The sequence below is a fragment of the Cyprinodon variegatus genome, unplaced genomic scaffold (genome assembly GCF_000732505.1).
Source record: "Cyprinodon variegatus isolate N-32 unplaced genomic scaffold, C_variegatus-1.0 Scaffold23, whole genome shotgun sequence".
Classification (NCBI taxonomy): Eukaryota; Metazoa; Chordata; class Actinopteri; order Cyprinodontiformes; family Cyprinodontidae; genus Cyprinodon; species Cyprinodon variegatus.
Window position 1 is genome coordinate 2,030,972 of NW_015150476.1, and position 27,570 is coordinate 2,058,541.

Consider the following 27,570-nt stretch of genomic DNA (forward strand, 5'->3'; position numbering starts at 1 on the left):
TATATATATATATATATATATATATATATATATATATATATATATATNTATATATATATATATATATATATATATATATATATATATATGTTCTAGTGATATATATAAGGGTCTTGTGTTATGCATTGTAAGCGTTACATCATAATATGAATTAGATATTAAGAAAAAAAAACAACAGTTACTCTTTACTTAATTACTTTATTATGCTTTTTACTGTCTGCCTGTCTATTACTAAATTGGATTATACAAACATTGTCTTAATAAATCCTTCTTATGAAATGTTTTATAAAGTTTTTTTTTTTTTTGTCTTTCTTTAAGGAATATGTCAGTGTTTAGGTGTGCAGAGTGTCATTCATGCCAGTGCAAAGGATGGAAGCAATGGATAGGTGTTCATTAGGTGTGCAATTACACACTGAATTAACATCTCGTTTTTTTTTTCTATGTTAGTGCTGTATGGGTGTATGGAATCTGAGCTTTGTGATTTATTGTATGTTAACCTCGGGATGTTAAATGGTTCATTGGCTGAAGTTTAACTATATGTGGGTTTGTGGTTTATTATTAATATTAAACCAATTAATTAAATAGTTTTCTTCGTATAAAAATATGTTTACGTTTATTATGTCTAAAAGTCCGTGTTTTTAGATTTGCTCGCGAGATCTGGATGCTCGCGGACTTATAGTTCAGGCACGTGTGCAGTTTTTTTTTTTTTTTTTCTAAGAGTGGCTCTCAGCTGCCGAGGCGGATGATGATGATGATGATGATGGCGGAGCTGATCCAGGGACAGGCCTCGGTGGCTCAGCCAGGCACGAAAGATGACTTCGCAGACACGATACGCCGAGTCCGACAGGTAAAACACTGCGTGGCTCATACGAACCCGATGCTTTTCTGCCTATAAACGACATGTTTAACGGGTGGAGCGGGTCCAGGTTTTGGTCGGGACAAACCGGACTGAGCACTATAAACACTCCTCATGTACCTACGAGCTAGCAGGCTAACACTGAGTAGCCGAGGTAGCGTAGCTGAGAGGACAGATTAAAGTTTACAGAGGACGGCAGAGCAGTTACCTTCGTGTCGGAGCCGTCCACGGGACCGACCAAGCTCTTCGATTGGGTACGAAGAAAAGGCCCGTTTTGACATGAAAGTTTGTGCTACTTTTTAATAAGTTAAGTCTGCAACCTGTTGTCAACTCACAGAAGTTGCTGTTAGCCCCACCGCTAACTTATAAATTCAACTCGACTGTCTGGGAACTTCGTCCACAAGATGACAAAACAGTCACTTGAGCTAAAACACGAAGCCCTAACAGCTGTTTGCTCCAGGTTGTGAGTTAGCATCATTGTTACTAGTTGTTGCCCCAGTTTAATAGACTGTTAGAGCTTTTAGAAGTACCACCTGCCATTTTTGTAGATTAACTTTTTAAATGTCATCTTTGTAACAATTTAAAGTTATATACTATATATCTGACGTGTTTTTATGTTGATAAGACCGAGTTGTCTCTGGAGCAGCTGTTAGCCAGCTAGCTTGTGTGATCGTATGTCCTGGCAGCAGTTGGAGTAAGGCCATGTAATGTAACGTCATCTGTTGAAATAAGCCCCCCAGAACTCCTCCTGATCAGCACACATGGACTTTTCCATTACTATCTACTAAATGCTGACTGTTTGAAATGGGCTCCTCTTTCTTATTCAAGTTGAATGTCATCAGATAATACCCAATGACTTTATGCTAAATAAAACAAATCAGATTTGTGCTACAGGAGCTTAAAAAACACAAGCCTTTCTAATAAAATCAAGTCTTGTTTGAGTTGATATGAGACTTTCAAAGTGACGAGTAATAATTAATTTAATTTATTCGATTAATAATACAATATTTGGACTTTGACAGTCTGAGTTAATGAAGTGAAATGAAGCAATGCATCAAAATGAATTTTTTTATTATCACTTTTCTCTTTTTAGAATAACATTAGAAGTATGGTTTGTAGTCAGTCTGTAGACTTATTAAAATGAATAATAAACACAATCAATGATTGGAACAATTTTTGTTTCCACAATATAACAGTCTTTGGTTCTTTGAGACCAATGAATGATTCTAAAGAGGTGTATCTGACTTTTCTGGCAGGACGGGGAACAACAGGTCTTTCAGCTATCTTTCCAAGTGTTCAGCAGCATGTTGTTGAGAGTTACAGCTGTTATTTATTCATCCTGCAAGAGATACTGTCCCTTTCTTAGGCAGGGCGAATCCTAGCAGCTTGATACCCTAATGTTTCCATGATGTTTTATGATTTTGGAATACCTAGATCTTGGATGGTGGCTGGAAATGGTCCGTGGTCCATTTGGTCTTTTTCAAACACAAAGAAGGGAAAAAAATAGATAAAAATGGTGTAAACTGCATATATAAATATGTCTATTAGGTAATGAATAGGGGTTCTTAAAACCCCAACCAGCAAAAGCAAAGATACGTCTTGTTGCATATTTGTAAACATAGGATTAGAAATAAAAAAATATATATATAAAAATTTAGAAAGGAGCCGTACTGGTAGTGACGGACTAAATTTGTTAAATTAAATATGTTAAATTGATACACCAAGTGGACCTGTTTGAGTATGTAAACTGGACTTAAACCATGTTCTGTTTTATTTCCCCCTGGGTCAGTCATAACTTGTGTTAACCCTATATATTTAGTTAAGATAGTGCAAAATTTCTTTAAAAAACTAATTGACTGTCATTGTGCAAACATAATCTAATTAAAAGTTTAAAACTGCCATGTAGGTTGTTTTTTCCCCCTCAGTTTTAATGCTCACAACTGCAGGGTTAAAGCTGTCACAATCCTATTTTACCCCATGTTCTGCATTGTACTTTCTCTTGCATCCTTTAATATTTGGGTACCACAATTAAAGTAGCCGAAGTTGGAAAACAATCATTCTAAGTCTTGAAGGAAAACACTGCCTTCTAAGACAGACTGAGCTCTGCTCACACCTTTTGTGTAAGGGGACACAAAAGTAAAAAGGAAAAGTTACATTTTCCGAACTCTAGCAGCTGCTCAGACACGCTGCTCCTTCTGCTCGAAACGTGCTGCAGGACCGTTTGCTACGACTTGATGTGGTCAACGATTGACTTTGCATGTAGATTAGCTGCTTCTGCTGCATTTATCCCGTGTGTTCTGAACGTAGCATAAGGTTAGCCCCAGCTGCTTTTAGACTCGGAGGACCTCTCAACATCGGAACTTTTTTTAAATCGCGCACTAAATCAGTAAATGTGCCACATAGTGACACCTAAAAGTATAATTTTCTCGCCTCAAATGATCTTAAAATATGCTTTTATAGAACAATGACAACAGAAAAAAGAACTTTTGATGCAATACTCTGAGCACTGTGAGCGCTCCATAGGAGGCTGCTGCTGCCGTGGTGCATGCTGGGACAGCTGTCAATTTCGAGATTGGACAAGTCTGCCCTGATGCATACTTGGTAAAGAGGGGAACAACATCTGGGGACTTTGTCCGTTTTTGGTCTTGTGTTCTCACATGAGAACGCATGAGTACACATGACAATTGGGGCATTATTTACCTTCGAGGAGGCGTGAAGGAAGCCATCTATGTTAAGAGAGAAAAAACAACTTTAAACAGAGGTGGTGGATTCCAGCTTCCAAAAACATACAATTCAATCATAGACATGATCCCTTCCAGATATCACCAAACCCTCCACCCCATCACAGAGGAACGAGGGACCTACCCGCTCCAGCCGGTGAACAATACCTCCTTAACGACCGACTCTTAACAATCATAGACAGGTTTCAGGTATTACAGGAGACAATCCCCCCCTTAACGTCAACCCCCCCCCTTTAACGACCGACCCTCAGAATCATAGACAGATTTCAGATATTACAGGCTAACGATGGAACCAAACGACCCATTCATCCGTTACCATTTGCATGTTTTCAAGCGATACAAGGCTTTGTCTATATAAGACACAAACTCACTGTGGATCCAGACATTTGAATTGAGAAAGCTTCCTGGAGAGGTGGTGAAACGTCTTCAAATCTTGGAAACCAAGTCCAGTGGATATTTTTTGAATTTTTGCGGAGTGATTATTTACCTTCCTGATTTTTTTCTGTCGCACTGGTGACATCATCAGTGTGATGGTGTTACCAGACACACAACTGCGGGAGGACAGAGGCTATGCAGATTGCCAGCTAGGGGTTAGACCCAGCTTTTTTTGCCAGTGGGAAGGGAGCCACACACTGAGCCACGTTAACTCTGTATTTTCAGTGGGATACCACCCACCCCACCCCTTTGTGTGTCTTTTTTTTTTTTTTTTTTTTTTTTTAGTTATTCTAATATTCTTTTTTTTTCATAAATGTATCACAATATGTTATTTCTGACATTTCTTTCCTTTTGGTTTAATGTATGATTGTCTTATTTTTGACTGATAAAGAAAAAAATGTCTCTGTAGGCAGGCACAAATTCAACAATTTTCTCTTACTGTTGTTTTTTATGGTAAAAATATGTTTGGATGGTCACAGTAGTGGATAGTTGGATGTGTGTATATATCATGTAAAATAGTTGGATGTGTGTATATATCATGTAAAACTGTAACTAGAGCGTGTAACAAAAGTAATTTCCCTCAGGGATTATTAAAGTATTTCTGATTCTGATGATTCTGATTTAGTATCTCTCCATCATCAGGTGTTGCACTAATGACTCCTTTGTGGTCACAATGACCCCAGATATTTTTGCCTGTAAGTCACACAGGGTTCGTACGGGTGCTGGAAATCCTTGAAAATGCTTGAATTTTGACGTTGTGTTTTCAAGGTTTGAAAAGTGCTTATATTTTGGATAAAATGCTTGAAAATGCTTGAAATTGTAACTATTAATTTAGCAACAAATACCTATCTAACTGAATCGTGTGTTTATTAAATGGAGAAATAAAATGTTGGAGAGCCCAAAAATGAAACCTGCTCGCTTATGTGTGACTGCGATCAGCCAGTCCATTTCCATGTGTGACTCCGCCCCCATGAAACCACTATGGCACCATGCCGGGAGGTTGTCGTTTCAATGAACGTTGGCTGGAAGATGAAAAATACAAATTATGGCTTAAACGGGGACAAACCCCACGAGTTGCCTCTTGTAAAGTCTGCAAAAAAGATGTGCAGCTTTTCACAATGGGCGAGTCTGCGCTCTCGAGTCACATGAAGAGTAAGTCATATACTTTTTAAGTAAGCCAACTGAAGTAGCCTGGTACACTTTAACGTTAGCGCCTATTTGTTTACGCTAGTAACTGCTAGCAAGGAATTCACAGGCTAAGTTACTGAGTGACTGAGAGTACGGTGTGATATTGTAATGTTAGTATTGCAGTGTTTCCCGCAGCACTATCTTGGCGAGGCAGCTGCCTCGTCAAACTCACGCTACCGCCTCGCCATCGTTCCAAAAAAAAAACGAAGTTTTAATTCATTGCCAGGCCCAGACCTTAATACTACGGAGCCCCCTAGGTGACATGGGGTCTTTTTTTTTTTTTTTTCTTTTGCGTTCCCTCGCAAAAGTATTGCGTTACCTCGCAAAACCTTTTGCGTGAGAACGAAAAACCTTACTTTGGTAAAGTTAGAAAGATATTCACAGATTCGGACTTCCAGGATCAATAACTCTCGTTGTTGAAACACAAATGGCGCCTCTTTCATGTCCTGATAGCACAGACTACGTATTAAAAGAATCAAAAAGCTTTATTTTCGAGAAAAACAAGCCGTTCTCTGAGCTGGATGTATTACATTGATCTCTATGCACAGGCAGCGGCCAGGCGAGTGGTTAGGGACCTTCTGCAAATGGTAAAACAACAGCAAAACGTTGCAAATAAAAATCAATAACTCCACTGCCATAAAGTGCAGAGACTCCAAAATCACCAAACACACCAAGGGGCTCTTGGTGATCGCACTACAACAGCTACTTTTTTTTATTTATTTTTTTTTAGATTTTTTTGTTATTATTAACCATTAATATCATCCTATTTTAATCAATAGCTCTGTGATTATACAGTGCAGACACTCAAAAATCATCAAACAGACTCCTGATGATCATACTACAACAGCTATTTTTGAAAAAGACACCTTTGCTTATTTTTTAGATTTTTTTATTGTTATTAAACAATATCATCCTGTTTTGACCAATAGCTCTGTGTTTATACAGTGCAGACACTCAAAAATCACCACACAAACCAAGGAACTTCTGGTGATCATACTACAACAGCTGTTTTGGAAAAAATACACCTTTTTATAACTTTTTGTGAATGAAGTACACAGAGATGCTAGGCAGATGGGAGTTCTTTATGAAGTAAAATAGGATGATATTAATGGTTACATTGTTACATGTTACATTTGCGTATACTCCACTTATGTTTTTTTTGCTGTCTGGTCATTAGAAAATTATCTGCATATCGTTAAATGCACCCATGCAAAAAAAAGAAGTTTTTTGAATACTGTGAAATCACTTTGCACCTTTGTTAGGCATCGACCCTTTTTAAGACGCACAAACCTTCTGAAGATCAGGCCCGTATTAAGGTTAAGGATTAAGATTTCAAATTCAATCCTTCATGGACTTATTTAATTTGATATTTTATATTTTAAATGTGCATAAGTAACCAGAATAAATAAATAACCAGATTAAAATGCGTCATGTAAACTTACTCTGATCAGATTCAGCAGGATGGAAATGGCGTTGTAATCTTTACATGTGTTTTGGTTTTGTTTTTTAGATTCAGTCCGATCCTCTTGTGTGTTAAAGTGATTATTGTTGGGATCAAGTTATTTTGAATAAGGAAAGCCGACATGGTTTGATTCTAGATATCTATTTCCCTGTTTGGCTAATCCAACTCATAAATAATGGTGCAGTGGTTGGGGAGAATTTCAAGCTATATAGTAGTTAAAACTCAAATAAGGCTGGAAAATATTTATTCAGATTGCATAGTAGTGTCATATCATCACAGTTAACTAGTAAGCATTACTGTGGGGAAATCAATTGCAAATCACATTTTCATAAAATAAAAAGTTAAGCTGTACAGCAGAACACGGAAAAACAACTCAAAGAAAACAGTGCTCTTAATAATGTTCATACAGTCCCATCACGATGCAATTTATAATTAATTCACAAGACTGCAATTAAAAAGGTTTTATATCTGCCCATCTAACAATTGTTTACAGCTATAATCAAGTCACAAAAATGTAAGATTTTGACTTCTAAGGTTTTACAGACATAGGAAAGTTCAGTCAAGAATATTTTTCTAATTATAATATAATGGCTATAGATTGCCTTGTCACCTTATTCTTGTCTTGTCAATTTCAAAATAAAGGTGTCTAAAAGACGACTAGCTGGCTCGATGATTTCATGTTTGCATTGAAGTTATTTGGTCATTAACCATTGATGTGGATTAATGTACTGTCACATTACTAGTTGGTGATAAAATAATTATTTAATTTAAATGAGAATGAATAATTTAAAAAAAGAAGAAAATGCTAGCTTTTTTTAAATAACAGTGGATAAACTGCAATAAGCATAATTGTACAAATAATTAGCTCTTAAAAAGAAACCTGTATTTTTTTTATCATGTCTGCAGGGCATTTGTGCTCTAAGGGAGCAAGGCTCATGCTAGTTAAAAAGAAGGCTAAACTGAAAACGGCACATTTGCTATTTTTCTTTCCTGGCTGAAGTTGTATAATATCCAGAGATTAGTATTTTTGGAAATGCTGTTTTTTTTTTTTTTTTTTTTTTTTTTTTTTATCCCAATATGATTGTAAAAACAGTTTAGTTGATCATTTTGTTATGTTGTTAGGTAATAATAAAAAAAAATAAATTGGTTGTTTTGGGAAAGAATGTTTTAATTTATCATTTGGTTATAGAGAATGCCTTAATTTAAATGGCTTTAGTTGTGGTCAAAAAACAAAACCGTTTTTGTGAGGTATGGGAACTACTATAGAGAAACGAGCCAGTTTAGGTTTCATATCATATGACAGTAATGCAATTTAAGACTCAAGTGAGAAGTGTAAACCTTGTTATTATGATTATTTACACTGCTGTGTATGCATCTGTGGTAACACACAACAGTAGCTCCCTTCCTGCTTGAGGAGCAGCTACTGAAAGTTTGACATTTAAAAACCCAAAGCAGTAGAGGCTTCTGGGGTTTGTTGTTGCACTTCCTGTTTAGTTCAGTGGTCCAGATTTTAACTGCACCCAAATACTTTTGGGTGTTCCTATCCTTTCGCCTTTTGTGGACTGCTTAATCAGGACAGCCTGACCCACTTAGACTTTGGCTTAAGTGTCTTTACTAATTTGCAGAATTCGTAAGCAGCCTTAGACTATTTTGTGACTCCCATTTATCAAACTTTCACTGTTGCTACATGTGGTCATCCACATCCTAATCATACTAAAAAACAGTTTTACTCTCATCCCTTAAGGCTGTAGTAGGGCTGGATGATAAACTCACTAATTTGGTTAGTACAATTTCTATATTGATATAAACAAAACAAAAGCCTCAAAAAGACCACCAAGAATGCCCACAAAAGACTGTAATGATAGACTTTAAAGGAATAGTACACCCAAAACATGATTAGCCTTCATTTTCTACTCGCCCCCATGCTGAACAACACTCTGGAGTACTTTTTTGATATCTCAAATGCATCTGGAGATCTGGGAGGCTTCTTGCTGTCTGCTGACATTCAAATAATGGAGGTCTATGGCGCCCGAGGCAGAAAGGTCCATAAAAGTCCACAAAAAACATGTCAATATTCCTCTATACTGCTCGTCCAATGTAATCCAAGTGTCCTGAGTGGGTAGCGTCCATAATTTACTCGAAACGAAGTCATTTAGAATGTTTTTAGAGCCTAAACAGTAGTGTATAGGATTTCCTAAAAGTGCGCGCCTGCGAGTTCCCGACTCTACGGAAACCGCGGCAGACCAAACCAGATGAAAGTGCGCATTCGGCGTCTGCTCTGCCGATAATGCAAGCGTAGAAGAAGTTCCGCTTTTGACCTGTTTATTTTCTGCCGTGAGCCAGGTGAGCACGAGGTTCTTTGCACAGGTAAACAGCACATTTCTTCTTCTATGCTTGTATTATCGGCAGAGCAGATGCTGAATGCGCACTTTCATCTTTTTTTTTTTTTTTGGCAGTAGAGTTTTTAGTTATGATCTATAAAGCCTAAACAGTTTTTTTTTTTAAATATTGCCTATTATGTCAAAAACTTGCTAGGACCTATTTTAGAGTTTGGAAACTAAACTGCTGGTGGAAATCGCAGACGGTCAGGGAAACAAAATTATAAAGCGCTTCAGAGAAAAATATTTGTTGTTCCTCTTGTGTTACAAAAGATGGATCTCTACAGTGGAGCTGTGTTGAAATTAAACCAGGATAGCATGTTTAGCAGTCTGTACTCCAACTTTTTTTTCTTGGGTCATGCAATGAGTGCACAAATGCTGTGGTAACAGTTGTCACTTTGACATTAAAATTTATGAAAACTGATGCTCAAATACTCAGGTGTTATGAAAAATATCTGACAGCAGCAAACAAATACTCTAATTTACCCAGTAAAAAACACAGAAATGTGCTAGTATTGACCTAAACTGGAGTACTTTAGCATTGGCTTGATAGGTTCTTAGCTTCAGAGACTTCTTGGTAACAACAACCTCACACCTGCTTCCTTTTATGCCTCCTTATTCTTATTGCAGCCTTACTTCCACCAGTGGCTTTCTGAAGTAGATAATCATCCCTGAAGGTGATGGGAGACTCTAATTTCCATGAGCATATTTTCATATTGTGAAAAAAACATTCCAGGCAAGCACACATGTCAATTTAGTGTAATTTTCTGAAATGCTATACTTTAGTCTGAAAGGAGAGGTGACGGATTAAGGCAGAATAGAAAAGGGCTCTCGCGCAGAAGATTTTAATGTCCATCATCACACGATGTCAGAGTCTACTTCATATTTGCAAGTAGTTTGATTTGAAAGATGTGTTTTTATCTGAACTGTAATGCAAATAACTGCATGATTTGTAGGGTTCTTTCTTTTGTATGTCATTATACACTTTTCCAACAGCAGAAAATCGTGAGCAGAGTAGATACAAAGAAGCACCATTGTTCTGTATTGTAGAAAATTCAATACTAAATGGGACGATTACTGATAATTTTTTTTTTGTGCAACACTTTGAAATATATTTGAAAATGGATATTAGAATAAAAATGTATGAAATATTTTTTCCAAAACCTGGAGGCTCCTGAGTCTACCAATGTTCCCAATATAACTTTCTTTTGTTATGCGATACAGCTATTGCTTCTTTGGCAATTGTCCGCTAAGAATATGGACTTGAGCCACACCAATGTGGGATTTTGAAGGACGATATCGATATTGGGGCTTTAAAAATGTAAAACAAAAACTGAACATGGACATGCTTAGGATATGCACTGTCCAACTCAAATTCTCATAACCACAACTATGATTCAGACAAAGAAACAAAAAATGAACTTTAGAATTAAAATAAGCAACTTTAATTTGAGCAATATCAACATAAGAATAATAATACAATCAATTTTTGTGGTGCTGCTTTAGATATTGCCTCAAATTAGTGCTTTTGTCTTGTTTTTATGCCTTTCTGGTGCAGGAGCCCAGACTAACTTTAACTCTGCAGACAATTCATCCAGCAGCTGTTGCATTCTTCAAGGTTAACAATAATTACCTTCAGGTATAAGGACTCACCCATTTCTTATTCGACAAACTGTTTTTTAATGTGCTTTCTAGTATTGCAGAGTTTAGAGAAGCCAATATTCAGTTAAATTAAAAAATACTTAGTCCAAAGGGAAATTCTGTTTTAGTATAGCCGATATTCATCTTTTGGCTGATATTAGATCAATTTCTTATATTAATGTCGAATCCTGAAATGCATACTTTTTTCATATTAAATGTAGTTTTTGAAAATATAATTTAAGCAGGTATTAAAGGTGCAGTAGGGGATCTTTTCTGACTTATTTTTTACCATGTGGTTTAAAGATCTCCCCACAGCTGCTTGGCTAAACTGTAACAAATGGTCGCTGCTACAGTGTGAAATCAATGAATAACCCCAACCATTCACAAAAGATGGTCCGTTATACACGATTGGTTCCTGACATGTCAATCATGGTCATCTGCTTGTCCCTCCCCCCTGTGCGTGTACCCTGATACATGAATGAATCGACCCTCCAATGCTCGTGCAGGACGCCATGGCTGGAAGCTAGCCACTGTTATGCTACGTTCACACTTAAAGCAGCAAGAGCAGCAAAAACGTGTGCCGCTTCATTTTTGATGTGTGTACAAGTTTGGTTCTGATGCGCGGCTGAAGCATATTTGCTGCTCTGGCTGCGTGGTGGAAAAAGTGGGCGGAGCTACCCTATCCTTTCTTTGCCTGTAACAATGGCAGCTATATTTGCTGTGATCAGAGGGTAAAAAGTGGTTTGAATTTATTTTGAAGTGAGAAAGTCCAGCTGAAAACATTGTCAGTGCATTCAGTTTATCTAGATTACCATTCTGACTTCAAATATTATTTCTATCGGAGCCGCTAAGACCCCCATTTACCGGCGGTGCGCTGTCACTAGGAATCCAATTCAACAGCAGCAGTTGAGTATGAGTGTGAGTACTTGCATTTCAGTACATGCCGATACCAAGTACCAATGGCATACAAGCTTAGTCATAATGGCCGTTTCTCAATATGCGTTCTTGAGCGTTCTCGTGTGCTCGTGTACTCGTGGCACGTCATCAGCCTCAGCCCGAGTACCGTTCCAATTCTCAAGAACACCAGATCGAGAACGCAAAAAATCCCTGGATGTTGTTCTCACCCCGCCCTCTTTATCGAGCATGCATCAGAGCAGACTTGTGCGTTCTTCAGACTGACCGCTTCCCCAGAATGCCCCGCGGCCGCAGCTTGATTCGAGACAGCGCTCACAGTGTTAAGTTAAACAATCCCTTTTCTGCTGCTGTTGTTCTTCAAAAGTACGTTTTGAAATCGTTTGAGGCAATAACATTATACATTTAAGCCTCCCTGTGTGGTCTGTTTACAGAGTTAGTGCGAAATTAAAAAAAAAAAGTCCGACGTTGAGCGGACCAGAGTGACCAGCAGACCTCCGAGGGTAACCGCAGCCAGGGCTAAATTTACCCCGTCTGTAGTGCACTTCTCTCGGTCTAGTTATGTGTGAACTACCGCTCGTTCTGATGGCGGTTTTTTGCGGTTCGGTAATTTTTTTAAATGTTTTTTTAAGCTTTAGAAATTAAAAATATTGTTTTCAAAATGTTTTGTGTAGGGAATAAATAGTTTTGACTGTTAAAGAAAAGCTAAACAACATTGCCTGTGATGACGTCACAAGTACGCTTCTGCTCCAATACACATACGTGCTTGCGTGCTCGCGTTCTCGTCAAGTCCGATCTTCCTGTGTTCTCGCCAAGAACGGACTTGACGAGAACGCAAGTACGTACTCGCGTTTTCGTGAATTGAGAAACGCCCAATGATTTATTGTGATCTTACTTTCTGAAATGCTAGCAAAGTCAGTCTTTTAGCTTGTATCCAGTATAGCTGCGATGCCATAGAGCATTTTATCTGCTTCAGCAAAGCGCGTCTTCACAGCTGCAGCTAAGGTCGACTTTAATGTTTTGATGCTGTGATGTTTGTTAAATGAACAAGTAAAAGTACGAGTAGTTAACACTGATATGGTCCTGATGTCATCACTACAGATAAGCTGATTAGAACTCATGGTCTAGCATGGCGTCTAGTTATCCTTGCGCTGTTTCTGAAGAAATGACCCAATCTTAAAACCCAGTGGAGAAAAAAACAAAAACAAACATATATTTTGTTTGGGCTAATGGTCACAACGGATGTGTCGTTCTTGATGTTTTTTCATTTTAAGATGAGCCATGAAGTTTGCTTTGAAAATAATCCCCATTTTGCTATTCAGAATTGTAAGTTTCAGGATTGTTGACTGAAAGTAATATCTCGTTGTTTTGCTATGACTTTCTTACTGTCATAATATCAGCCGCTACTTTTTTCCCACTCTTCGAAACGTGGCTTATTCAAATATGCAGTTTTTCTGTGGATTTTTCTTCCACTGCCAGGGGGGCAACTTTTGTTTTGCCACATTAAAGCTGTCGAACCAGTGAAGAGGATGGCGGAATCTCCTGCAGAGCTGAAATAAAGCGCTGATGAAGTCCCAACTTTAATAAGTTCTTATTGGTGTGAGCCAACAAGCTAACAGAAGCTAGCTGTTAGATGTAAGATTTAAGATATTGATTTAGATATAATTGTAAAATGTAGAAATATGTTGGTTTATAGATATAGGATACAATCCGCAGGTTTTCCTTTGATAAAAAACGTGTTGATCTAACTGTAAAATCCAATTGAATTGTCCCCGTAAAATGCCTTAAGATGAGCTGTTGTGAATTGGCACAATAGAAATAAATGGAATTGAAATGGATTTAACAAAAAAGGTATTACATTTAGATATAGATTCTAGGGGTGGAACGGTTCACAAAATCCACGGTTCAGTTCATGGTTTTCGGTTCGGTTGGGTATATGTTGATTGTTACCCTGAAATCCCATAAAAATTAATGAAATTAATGAAAAAATCCAAAAAAATTAAATGAACTGTAATTATTTTTAATGATCCGCGGAAACCCTGGATCATTTCTGCATGTTTTGCTGATTTGAATTTAATCATCTCGCGCATGCCGTCTACGATCTCCAAGGAACTCAGAGCGGAGCGGACGGAAGCCACAGCGGAGGCTGTAGGCTTTGCTTTGCGCAGGCGGTCTGGAGCGCAGCGGGGAGGAGTGGAGCGCTGACGGAGTATGTGGGATTTCGGGGTTAGCCTGACATGTTGGTCGTGTTGTTGTTAGCGTAAACAAAATGTGTTGCACAAGGCTTGCACACTGTTGCACTTTTATCCACAACTTTCTTTCCGCCGTCATCGTAGGTCACTCTAAATGCAAAGTAGTCCCATACAGCAGACCTATAAAGCGCTGCTGGCGCGTCTTCCAACTCCTGTTCTTTCCCACTCGCCATACCCACACAATTCTCCACAACAACTGATTTTTTTCTGCTACACCCGGCTACGCTGCTTCGCTTCTTCTTGTTGTTTACTACTGGTGGTTGGCTTTGGTCGCAGTACCGTCATCTTCTGCTCTGGAGTGTACACGCTTTGCCTATGAGAAAAAGGAGCCACGCATGAACCGAACGCAACACACGCGAACCGAACAGTTTGGACGGTTTTCGTAAACCGTTCCATCACTAATAGATTCATATTTATATTTAGTGTTTACCACTGACTGTGAGGGGAAACGCCCTACATTTGAAGAAAGTATGATAAATAACTGAAAAGTGGTTTTAAAAATTTTTTTCCTGCATATTATTTTTTGTCATTTCATTTTGAAAAGTTAAAACATCTGAACGTGTTATAATCACCTTGTCATAATGGAGATACCTTCAGTCATGCTCCAAATTCAGTAGGTTCCCCCAGAAAAGGACACATTTCCAATACTGTCTTGTGCAGATCTCAGCTACAAAGTTAGAAAAATCAGTTACTCTAAACATAGAGTAACTTTTGAAGTTGTCGTTATTTGCTTCCTAGCTGTCTTAAATGGAAAAGGCAGGGATTTACCCTAGAACTTGCACTGCTTTCTGAAATGGTGCCTGCTGTCAATTTACACAACACTCTTATCTGATACAGATCAGTAACACTGCAGATAGTATAGCTTTGATTTTACTGTACAAAAATATTAATGATTGATAAATTTTTTTTTATATCCTGTCCAACTCATCTAATTTCTTTGATTGCTGTTGAATGTTAATATACTGCTTTTATCAATATGTTGCATAACTACACTGTCATTTAATTCATTTTGAAGTTTTTCTTTCTGCCACTTGTTGCTGTGGAGAAAAACATGGTTTCATTTTTAGCTTCTTGTTATGCATATCTTTATGTACAGCGAAGTGTCCTTAAACAATTTTCATCCTAAGCAAGAAAATGTTGTATGATTAATATGTTTTTTGCTAAAAATGTGTTCAGCATTATCGTTTTGTTAAGTGTTTTCTGAGAAACTGTTCCATTTTAGGAATATCATAACTAAACCACTGGTTCCATCTGTTGCATCGTTTTGTCTCCAGATGGCAGCGAAGATGGGAGGAGACCAGATGCCCAACATGAACAGCTCCTGTCCAGTCATTGATCCCTCCCTCTACAGCTTTGGGGGCCAGAAACGTTCTTTAGACAATGGAGGTGAGACCCTAGTATCACCCTGTATTAAAACACGCTTCAGGTTCAGAATACCTGCTTTTTTCATCCTGGTTTTTATTTTTGCAATATTTGATATTATTAAAAAAATGTCAGCTTTTTAAACTGCTACTCCTTTTTTATTTTTGATATGGTCTATTATTTCCTGGATGTTTTTTTTTAAATTTAACGCGTGAAGAGCTGGTTCTTCATTAAGAGAGTCTAATCACATTCAGTCTTCACTGCTTGGAGCCAGTTATTTGAAGAAAAACACGGCTGAATATTATTGATTGATAAAGTAGTTTTGTCATATGGTCTCCACCAAATGCTGAACCCATAGACCTTTTTCTGAGTTTATTTGTCTCTAGTGTCGTCTTTGCGTTGGTACTGGTAATGCATTTTCGAGGTAAGCCATAATCTGAAGTAAGAGCCATGTTGTTTGTCAGATACTTAATACTCAGCACACTGTAGTGGAGAAAATCATTCTGCTGTGATTTTTTTGTCACTCACCACAAATATTTGATCCATTTCATTTCCACAAAGTGGAAGCACTAGTCATTTACCCGTCCTCCTCTTATCTTGTCACAGTTGTTTGTACGATGGTTCAGCCTTGAATGCAGGAATAGGAAAATTGTATGCAATTCAAGTTTGAGTTTGTTTGATGCACAGTTGTTTGCTGGAATTTGTCCTCACTTTTCTCTAGTCAAGGTTGTCCTATTGTGTGAAAGAAATGACAGATGTGCTAGCTTTCTAGCCGCGCAGCTGGCTATCAGTGTCTTATTTTCAAACATATATAAAAGTACTCCCTAAAGTTTTTTGTTTTTTACCGAACAGTTTTGTCCTTGTAGGAAGTTCGAACATCTCCCTTTTTTGTATTCATAGCTGTTCTGTTCTCAGACATTAACCCCCACACTTTTTCAGAAGAAGTGAAATCAGTGCAAACAGCCATAAAATTGATGGAACCTGTAAGATATCCGTTCAGGTCTTCCCGTCCATGGCTGCACATCCCCCAGTGACCCTGCAAGACCCTTGCTTGATTCTACCTGTCAAAAATTCTGTTTGGCACCAGCAGTCACTGACCCGGCTGCTGCCTCTCTTTCAGTGTCTCTGATTGAAATGCTCACTCATGCACCTCCGGGTCTTATTTCCATGCCGCTGAAAGCTCCCTGCTGTGGGTCAGATGAAGACATGCAAGATTGGCAGCTTCATGAGCATCTGCTGCCATTTCTCCTAGCATTGTATCGCCTTTTCTGATGTTTTTTTTTTTCTTTGTCGATGATGGTTTTCCATCTAAGGAAATCTGTGGCTATGATTAATACATATATATTTCTCACATTAAAATTTACCCCTTTATTTATTCCTCTCTTTCCTCAGTAGGAAACCATCTCGGTGCACTGGTTCATCAAAGGTGAGGATGCTTTTCCATGCTGGTAATACATTTTAGGTGTAATATGTTTTAAAGCAGAGCTGATTTAAGTTAATTACTCACATGGATCAATGTTAGATGCATGACTGCTCCAATTGTTCTTGTTGTGTTGCAGGGCTTTTACAACGGAAGACTTTAAAGTGCCTGACAAGATGGTAGGATTTAGTAAGTAACCATCTCTATATTCTGTTTAAAAAAATTGTTACTCTTCATTTTTATCATAATATAGCTCAGTAGATTAATTAAAGTTAACGATTTCCATTCTTATCATAGTTATTGGAAAAGGTGGAGAGCAGATTTCAAGAATACAGCAGGAATCAGGATGCAAGATCCAGATTGCTTCAGGTAAGCATGAGAAATGAATGTAACAACAGATTTTTTTAAAGGAGGAAAACGACAAAATTTGTCTGTGAGGAACGTTATATACAGCTTTATGCAATTGTAATATTTTAAAAGATTAAAGGCAATCCCAAACCATGCACAAAAAAGTGGCAGAATAAGAAATGCCCTCCAAAAACTTTTAATCTGTCATTTTTGGCCAGACTTGAGCAGGACTGTGAAGGAGATGCTGTCATATGTTTATCCTTCATCGATACTTCGTCAAAGAATTACATGTTTATATGAAATGGATTTAAAAAAAATGTATTTAAAAAAAAAATTGTTTATAAATTAGTATGAGGAATAAACTAGTCAAAAAGTAGTAATACAAATATGTATATAATAACTAGTGTTGCGCCGATGCCATTTTTTTGCCCCGATACCCGATACCTGGCTGTGTAGTATTGGCCGATACCGATACCATAATAATGTAAAATAATTGCCATCATGGCTTTGTCAAGCTGCTGCCTACCTTTGTAAAGCAGGAAAAAATCTAATACAAAGTGAATCCAGTAGAACTTTTTATTGCCTACCAGGAGTGGGTTACAATAGTTGAATAAACTTATGGCTCTCAAAATGGTATCGGTGCCCTATTTGTTGGTACTCGCTGATACCGATAGCACCATTTTAGGGCAGTATCGGGGCCCCGTCCGATACTGGTATCGGTATCGGTGCAACACTAATAATAATTTATAGTAGGTAAAATGAAGCAAAATACCAGTTTACACAAAACAATTTATTGCATTCAAATGAGAGATATTAGCTTTTTTTTTCTCTTGGTATCAGCATCTGCTGTTTTATGCATGTGTTTTCAGATTCATGAGCAGCCATTCTTTGATATTAGCTTAGGCAAAAACAATGCCATTTCCCCCATTAGCTATCTTTAATGTTTTGTTCGATTTGTTAATAAATCTTCCTTTTTTTTTATATGCTGACCTGTGTAACATTTATTTATTTTATTTTATTTTTGTCATATAAATGGAGGAAGGGAAAATTATATTAGCTTCAAAGTGACATATCGGACGATTGGTTAGCTTGATGTCAAAAATAATCACCAACAGCCCTGGGGGGATAAACTGATAAAAATCATTTATTAATCCAACTTAAAAGCCATTGCATATAATTTATTAAAACCTTTTTAAAAATGCTGAACAGAATTTTCAAAATGTTAAACTACAAAGAAGCACAAAATATTGAAGGGTCTTCAATTAACAGACTGCCTCTGCTAGCTAGGGTCTGATAATTTTTTTTAAAGAAAACTTTAGTTCCTTTGTGGATCAGAATTTATTTTTTTCTAATATTTGTTGCCTAATATTTGTGTTGGATACTGTGCAGCTGGAAGGATTTATGCAGGCACTTTTATGCATTTTTGCACATCTATGATGCATAGCCATGGCAACCATTGCAAGTTACCTTCTCACACACTGGAGAAACTTATTAATACCTCTAAAGCTAAAATATTACCTGAACGACTTCTGCAAGTACCAGCTAAGTGAAGGAGAAGTGCCGAGGTTGTTGACACTATATAAAAGAAAAAAAATCGTTCCAACCAATCAACATCTAGAACAGCTCATTATAACTGCCCATGAGTTACAGCAACATTGAATTTCCTCTAGGGATTAATTTTTGAATTGAATTACCGAGTAGCTGAGATTCTGAAGGAGCACAGGAGGAAAAATGGACCAGGCAATCTTTAGAATAATTTGTAGCTTTAGTATCTCAATTTCACATTTCCATGATATTTTGCAGCCCCATAAATTGATAGATTATAGATAACATGTTTTGCTTGCGTTTTGTTTAGTTATCATTTAGTGCACCTTTAACTTTTGTTACAGCCATCCATAACGTGTCTTATCCAATCATATTTTGATGGATAATTCATTCATACTTGGATATTTGTTTAGTCTAAACATGTCAACTTTTTCACAGAACTGGTATAAAATCACAACGTGTACATTATGGTTACACTGTTAAAAGAGGGGACATTTATTAAAGCAGATGGATGGCAACTAAAAAATGTGTCTGCCTTTGACCTCAGCCACCATATTGGAGTTCAGTTTATTTATAGTTTCTTATGTGGTGCCTACTGTTGGACTTTTTCTGTCCCTTTACTGTCATCAACACAATATTGAAAAGCGATTGATTAGTGTTTTGTCTTTTTTCGGTTTTTATCGCAGACAGTGGCGGCATGTTGGACAGACCATGTACTTTGACTGGTAGCCCAGAAAACATCGAGTGAGTCTGGATCAGTGTTTTTAAGTAGTTTGCATATCTTTGCTTTAGAAGAAGTGAAACCTGTTGTCAACACTACAAATTGTGGTTTCAGCTGGTTTACATGTAAACCTTTTAACCATTGTTGATATTTGGCTCCGCAGGCAGGCAAAGAGGCTGCTGAGTGAGATTGTGGAGCAATGTCGGTATGGTCCCGGCTTCCACAACGACATGGATGGCAATAGCTCTATTCAACAGATCCTCATCCCTGCCAACAAAGTCGGCTTGGTCATCGGGAAGGGGGGCGAGACCATTAAACAACTGCAGGTTTGCTTTTAGGCTGCTACAGAAATGCACCTCTCACAGAATTGTTTTCTGAAGAAATGCAACAGTCTGTCTAAATAGGCCACTTATACTTAATGTTTTTACTGTTTTTGTGGGATTATATTTATGATTATATTTATGTCTTTTTCTCTTCTAATGCTGTGTTGAGTAAAGATGCAAAAATTAGATGTAGCTATTTTCTGGGTATTTTGGCAATTCAATTTGATTATTTCGGCTAAAATTTAATTTTTATTTTGTAATAAATGAAATGCCTTACTTTTTTCAGAGTATATACATTTGACATATTTTCTTGGCTTTATGAACAGCTATAGTATATCAGTGCTTATACTAAAGAAGTTATAATGCATTTGATTAACCGAACAGAAATGTCAGTATTTGGGCTTCTTATCAGTATTAGAGCTTATTGGGAGCAAAAGGTGATTTTGTTACGTAGTTGACTAAAGTGCTCAATAAAACCAAAAACCCAAAATGAAGCTTGATTAGTTTCATTTTAAGTGATATTTAAAATCAGGAAGTGTAACCGATCCTGGATGCAGTCAGAGAACCTAAAAAATATTTTTTTTTTCTTTCTTTTTTTTTTTCCAGTGATTTTAGTCTTATTAGCTCAGTCTGACAGATAAAACCCCCCCTACCACTCCTTTTTAACTAACTAGAGATACTAGGGATGTTTAGATACAACTTTTTCATTTCTGATACAGTACCAGTATTGCAACTGTGCCTTTTATTACTTGTGTGGAATGTTAGAAAAAGCTTAGTCAAATTATATTACTCACACAGAGAACAATAGACATCAATGATGGGTAGAAGAACAAGCGATCTAATGGGTCATCTAAACTTTAAACAGAAAGGGAAGTGGAGTGTTTCTACCAGCTTGGTGAAATCAGAGAGTTTAGAGGGAGGTCAATATATACATTTACCTTTTGGCTGATAATGGATCAATATAAATATCAGATTTTTCATCATAGATGACCCACATTTTTATTTAATTTTTTTACAACTTCTTAACATCTTTATTACTTTGAACATTCAAATGTTCAGGCGGCTAATAATATACGCACTACCTCAGAATATCTTTGCTTTGAATAGTGTCTCGCTCCTTGCTTAACCTTGATGTGCTGCTAACTGCTTTTTAACCCTGCAGGAGAGAACAGGAGTCCAGATGATAATGATCCAGGATGATCCCATGCCCACTGGAGCAGACAAGCCCCTCAGAATCACTGGGGATCCCCACAAAGTGCAGGTCAGTCACATAGCATCTCACCAAGGAATGCTATTTTTCTATTTTCTTTTTTCTGTATGCAATGTTCTAATTTTCTATCCATCCATCCAAAGTGAATGTTTTTTTTTTTCTTGTGTGTTTTTAGCAAGCACGTGAACTTGTGGTTAAGCTCATTAGAGACAAAGACCAAGGTGACTTCAGGGCTAGCAGATTGGACTTTGGATCCAAAATGGGTGGAAGCAGTCTGGATGTAAGAACTTATCTCTGCATCTCTCTCCTTTTTTTTCTTTTTTTTTTTTTTTTTATTTGCTAATTAAATTTATTTTTTTTCTTTATTTTTTTTTAGGTGGCTGTGCCCAGATTTGCTGTTGGTATAATCATCGGCAGAAATGGAGAAATGATCAAGAAGATTCAGAATGATGCTGGTGTCAGGATTCAGTTCAAACAAGGTTCGCTTTAAGACTCAGAAAAAAACATAATTGTATTCAAATTTTTTTTTATGAAAATTTGATTGTTTATATTTTTTGGTACAATAAAACCTTGTCAATAAATAGTTTGAATCTTTCAAGCTACATTGGACTTGTTGTTAATCCTTTATTTTGTTGTTAAATCCTTTAGAACAGTCAATGATCCATTAGGTTTCTGTTTGCTATGTTCAGATGATGGAGTCAGCCCAGACCGTGTCGCCCAGGTGATGGGCCAGCCTGACCACTGCCATCACGCTGCTCATCTCATCCACGAATTGGTCCAGACTGCTCAGGTTTGTATTTTTCTCTTAGAAGCTCCGGACAAAGCAGTGAGAGATAAGACACTCCTTAGGTTATCCTGGTTAGACAAAAAAAAAAAAAAAACATTGTTGATCAGAAAAGCTTAAAAATTTTAACTTGAATTTCTGCAAGAACAAATGTAGGACACGTCAAACACCTAAAGAGTGGTGATTTGGTTAGGAGAGACTAAAGTTCTATATTTTGATGGCAGAATCATGCTGCAGGAGAGGCATACTAGCATCATTACAAATAATTACAGATCGCAAAGGTTAATTTAGGTGGTATTTAGGTGGTAAATATAGTCAACTATGTGATGGTGTGTCCCAGAAATTATATTGAGCTTGGGGGAGCAATTAGCAAATTTTGGATGAAACTTTTAAAGGAAGTCTATTCTAAACAGCAATACAATATATGGATAAAAAACATAGCTGAGAAATCATATTAATTTCTTCCCTAGTCAACATTTAATTTTTTTTCTTTTGTTTTCCTTTTAGGAAAGGGATGGATTTGGCATCATGGGCCGTCGAGGGCGCAGTGACAGTAATATGGGAGGTACTGGAGGTCTGCAGGAGGTGACATACGCTGTGCCAGCTGATAAGTGTGGCCTGGTGATTGGCAAAGGTAAAAGAACATGTTGATACTCTTTAGTAATCTATTAAAAACCTGTTTTAGGTCTAGGTTCCTTCCTTATTTACTTGAATGAAACACTGAAATGTTTGTTTTCCCAGAAACGTTTCATTTAAGGCATTTTATTAAGCATGAATCCAGTACAACAGATTGCAGCTTGTCTTTCAATAACTGGACACGGTTTGCCGGTTGGTGACTTGGTGAAACTGATGAGAAGACGGGGGATGTGGCCACCCTTCTATTCTCCCCCTTAGGGTTCATGTATATAGCACAAGTGGTATTCATTGGCTTCACTAAGGGCTTAATGATGGGGATAATGCGTGTAATGTGACATTAATTGTTAAAGGTGCATAATAACAGCCCTCAATCATGTGGAAGGCTGCCTGGCATCTAATGAGGGTCTTTCAGTCCAATAGAGTGCAGCGAGGGAATGAATAGGAGGAATTAGCTTATTGGCTATTCATGCCCACTCTATTGGTAGCTATTTAAAAGTCATTGACCACTGCATTGGAAGGAGCTGCGCGTGCATGTGTGTGTTGTATGGTGGCATGCATGTTGCCTGTGTGTGTGTGTGTGCAGCAGTGGGCGGTTCGGAGGGGGCCTCTTTACCTAAGATAAAAACATGGCAATAGAAATGTCAAGTGGCTTTTGTGCTTGTAGTGGGGCGAGGGAAACAAATAAACCTGGGCGTTGCGTCCCCCGCTCTTTGCATTAGCATATGAAGTGAGGCAATATGGTGGAGATGGCGGTGGGTCTGGGTGCTGTCAGCCAGCCCTTAAAGGGTGTGGTGATTAATATCTTTACGATGCCATATGCAGCCCGTTGCCCCTCGCTTTTGACCTTATACACTCACACACGGTCACAGAGAGCTTGATAAATCCTGCCACCCACCAATCTGCTCAGACTTTATTATCACCATGAATTCAGTGTCCAATAAGTACCTCTCCATTTATTTTACAAATATTTGGAGCAAACAAAACCTCAGCAGACTTGGTCAAATGTTGCAAGGCTGAGAGTTTTGTATTGTGATTTTGTGCTATATTAATGTTTGGTAATAACAGATTGAGTTAAAAACATGTTATTTTTAATGCAGTCAGAATATTTCTAGACTTAACTCTATTGCCTTTTTTTTCTATCCTTCCTCATTTAGTTTCTTCTTTTGTTCATGTTTCTCTCCTTGCTGACCCCCATTCTTCATTCTTTTAATTTTTGAAAAGTTATGCGCATTTCTCCTTTCTCTCCTCATTGGTCTTTATCTATCTTTACTTCCTCTTACCCTTCTTCAGCGCTCCTTTCTTTTCTCACTATAATTTTTACTTAATTCCATTCTTTGTGTCCTTCCTTCCTTTTGCATTTTTTCACCCTTCCTTTTCTTTTTGTGCCTCTGTTGATTTCAATTAATCTCCATGTGTAGCTGCCTACACTTGATTTAGTTTTGTTTGGTGTAAATTGCATCTAAATTCTCTAAAACATCTTCTTTCCTAGTCTGGTTGAAACAAATGTATTTCTCTTTTGTGTTACAACAATTTTAACATGATAAATGGTCAGATTTGCAGTTTTATAAAATTTAAATTCTTTGTCTTTGGTGTCTGTTCAGTGCACCTCCTTTACTGGTTTATATTTCTATGATTTTTAGCTTTTTTTTCATCTGATAGAAATATATTCAAAAGTTTAGCAATAGTTTCACAAATGTAAAGGGTATTTTTTAAACAACAAAAACTCTTAAACAATGCTTGCATATGTTCATTTTATGTTTCCTTAAAGTCAAGTGCCAGAACAGGAAGACTGAATTAATTAAAATATCTACTTTTATGTCAACTTGAATATTTGTAACTTCAGATCAATATGCACCATCTCAGTTTGTAATCATTGTTACGACCTGTGATGGCGATCTTTTATTTCTAAACCAGCAGCCCACCGGTCCCTAAGCTTTGCCCTGAATGCTGCCACCAGTTGCTCTTTTATATCCCTTTCCTTTCTGCAGCTCACTAAACCAGTCTCATTAATAAGGCCTGTATTATCTGTCCGCTCTACAGCCCAGTCCATGAAATGAATGGTTGGGGTCTTCATTGCTCTCTGCTGTCTGACCAGAAGAGATCATAATGGCTTCATTAAGGCAGAAGTTTCATTTGGTTGACAATGGCTTAATGGCCCATGTGCAGTCTGTTGGCTGCAAAGAGAAAGCTACCATAGGAGAGGATTGAGATGAGCGTTTTCATTCAGGGGTCAGTCAGGGTCGTCAGTGTGTCAGCCACAAGTGAACAAATGTGTAATTGATGTTGGGACAGCCCCGGGAAGCAGCCTCCCTCTCTCTCGCCTCCCACAGGAGGACAACACGAAGTCAAGAATGGTGGAAAAAGTAAAAGACAAACGATGTCCCCAAAGGAGGATACGCTTCAATTTTTGTCTATTGCTGCTGTCATCTAGGTTTCATTTCCCCCGCTGGTGTGATTGCTCTTCCCACACGTCAGGAAGCTGGCATCTGATGCGAGAGCAGGGGGTGTGGGGTGCAGGAGATGTTGTCTTTTGTTTCCTGATTTGCATGGATGTTACTAGATAATGGTAGATGAGTTGTGAGACGCATGCCACGATTTTCTCAAGGTAGGAAGGAATTAAAGGGATGCGAGTTTGCTTAGTCATCCCCAATGCCCTAAAGTTAAGATACAGTAGACCGTTTACATTTCTCCTGGATGTCAGATAAATGTTTCAGGAATTGGTGGATGTCAGACAGCTGGAAATGCACTGCCTATACCAAAATATAACCCTTTTATTATTAAAAGAGCTGAAAAAGAATAAAGTGACTCAGTCTGGTGGAAATAAATTAAACTCCAACTTGATTAGGATGATTTATTTTTATTCTGCCTTCATTATTGCATAAGTTTTGCAGTACATTTAAAGAACTTCACTGTAAAAGTAATATTTTAAAAAAATGCATTTGTTTTGAGTCAGAGTTTGGGGATCAGCAGTTTCTGCACCTTTCAGGTTTCATCGATGCTGATTGTAAAGTTGGGAAGAAAAAAACTATTTTGATGAGTTTTGAAGAAGACTTGTATCTGACAAGCAGCTATATTTATTAAAGCTTGAGACATTTTAGTGTCTTTGGAAAAATTATTACAGAAAAACATTGATGCAGTGAAGTGCTTCTGAGGACAGGTGTTATAAAATCCACTGTCCTTCTATTGGAACCATGTTGGCTGGTGGAGTTTAGCTCTATGTCATTAATTATAGCAAGTATTTTGGCAGGCTCAGTGTTTTAGGCTGAATTGTCCGTTCATGTTCTCTGATTGTATTTTTGAGTTCAGGAGAAATACTAATGTGGAAGAAAATGTTCTCCATCCCTTTATTTCTATCGTCAACAGATGAAGTATAAGGCAGTGTGTTGCTGTTAAGAACAAGATATAAAGTGTGTCATCGGTTTAGGATTTGTAATGAGCTGAATTTGAAGGATGATCTCTGTGGTGATAATCTGATCTTTAAGGATGTGCAGAAACAGAGCCTTGTGGATTTATGAATGTGATCTGGATTTTTTTTTTAAACAAAATTACACAGAGTCATTTGCTAAGAACATTTTTGAAAAATAAATTTTGCCAGATTGAGTTGAACCAAACCTAGTTATAGCCTAGAAATGATTAAATTATTGTATTTTCCATAGTTTATCAGTACACAGGAAGCGCTGATCAGCATCATTGCCAGTAATTCTTTATTTTTCTCTGACTCTGTTGGGTTTTTTTCCAAAATGAAAGCCCCCATAGGTTTCTAACTTTTTGTTTTCTCCTTCCAGATTAGCTTTGAGGGTAGACCATATCAACATTTAGGGAAGTTTAAAATGTCTGATTAATTGTGTGGATATCAATGGGATATATGTCTGGCATTTTTAATAATGAACTTCATCGGTCAGATGTGGGCTTTTGCCCCACAATGTCTTGAATTGGCTTGAAGAAATAACTGAAAGTTTGTCGTTAACATTTCAGGTGGAGAAACCATAAAAAACATCAAAGAGCAGTCACGCGCTCATGTGGAGCTACAGAGAAACCCACCACCCAACACCGATCCCAATGTCCGTATCTTCTCCATCCGAGGCACCGCTCAGCAGTTGGAAAAGGCCCGTCAGCTGATCGATGAGAGAATTGGGGTAGGTGGTCTGTCCCTGGTCCCCCCCCTCTTCCAAGTCCCCTATTGTCTGATCTGATATTCATGAGCACACATGTCATTGCCTGGGTGAGCTTCACCTCTGTGGTCCTAGCAGCCAGTAGGATGTCACCAGAGGTTAAACATGAAGAATCCATCAAATGGACTTAATGGAGTGCATCAGCGCTCGCCCCTGCCCTCTGACCTTGCCTGTTGGCTCCCTTTAAATACAAGTGTGGTCTCACTTTCCTCTGCTTTCCCTGGTCTTCCTCAGGGTCCAGGAATAGGAGGCAACAGTAACTTTGGGATGAGTCCCTATAACCAAGGCCCAACTACTCCTCCTCAACAGTAAGGTCCAAATCCTCATATTTTAATGCTGTTTCTTAGAAAAGTTCTCATGAACCTTTTCACATTTTATTCAAGTTGCAACTAGTAACTTCAGTAAATCTAGGATCATATGACAGATGATTACAAAGTAATTTGGGAAGCTGAAGTTGAATCATTAAAGGTTATCTAATCATATAAACATAAAACATGTTATGTTTCTGTAAAGAATCCCTTTATTTTGATCAGTGAGTCAGTCAGTCAGTGAGTTCCTTATTCTGTATAAATACAGCTGTTGTATATGCTCTGTGAAGGCTTTAAATGTTTAGGAGCAAACAGCATCTCATAGGCTAAAAAGGAACCAAAATTTTAAGTTGTGAAGAAGCTCGAATTGGAAAGACAAGATCGAGACTTCAAACATTTCCTGGAATGGTTTAATCAATCGTCTTGAAAAAAACAAAAAGGGAAAGTGTGGCGCAGCAGCAGCTCTATGAGGGCCTGGCCGACCAGCTTAACAGAAAGTGTGGGCGAGGGCAGCATCATTCACAGAGGAAAGCAGCCAAGAGCCTCATGGTAACTCTGGAAGAGCTGCAGAGATCCACAGCTCAGGTGGGAAAAATCTGACATTACGGTCAGCCGAGTTATCCAAAAATTGTGCCTGATTGGAAGACTGGCAGACAGTTAAAATAGGGTCATTAAAGGTCCTATTGGTGGTTTGCTAGAAGCCACTTTGAGGACATGACAATCTGTGCTCCACTTTGTTTCTCACTCACATAAAATCCCAGGAAATGCATTGCAGTTTGTGGTTGTGACCAAATGAGGAAAAGGGGCTTTAATCAAAAAACTTCAAGGTATTTTATGTTTCTATGCATCTTTGGGTGAAAATCAGCAGATTTCCAT

The 27,570-nt window shown here is 37.8% G+C and overlaps 1 protein-coding gene across 2 annotated transcripts in view; it reads left to right on the forward strand.

Moving 5' to 3' along the window:
- Positions 1–708: 708 nt before the first annotated feature.
- Positions 709–27,570, forward strand: part of fubp3 (far upstream element (FUSE) binding protein 3) — a 31,316-nt gene continuing 4,454 nt past the window's right edge. The window contains exons 1-14 of one of the 2 annotated variants that reach the window (XM_015392747.1): positions 709–847; positions 15,140–15,251; positions 16,620–16,653; positions 16,787–16,836; positions 16,945–17,016; positions 19,227–19,284; positions 19,425–19,587; positions 20,747–20,845; positions 20,970–21,074; positions 21,171–21,273; positions 21,484–21,584; positions 22,086–22,212; positions 26,190–26,350; positions 26,621–26,694. In XM_015392747.1, coding sequence (XP_015248233.1) covers positions 743–847; positions 15,140–15,251; positions 16,620–16,653; positions 16,787–16,836; positions 16,945–17,016; positions 19,227–19,284; positions 19,425–19,587; positions 20,747–20,845; positions 20,970–21,074; positions 21,171–21,273; positions 21,484–21,584; positions 22,086–22,212; positions 26,190–26,350; positions 26,621–26,694 — 1,364 coding nt within the window. In that variant the 5' untranslated portion in view covers positions 709–742. The remainder of the gene's footprint in view (positions 848–15,139; positions 15,252–16,619; positions 16,654–16,786; positions 16,837–16,944; positions 17,017–19,226; positions 19,285–19,424; positions 19,588–20,746; positions 20,846–20,969; positions 21,075–21,170; positions 21,274–21,483; positions 21,585–22,085; positions 22,213–26,189; positions 26,351–26,620; positions 26,695–27,570) is intronic. The other variant, XM_015392756.1, reaches the window with a different exon arrangement.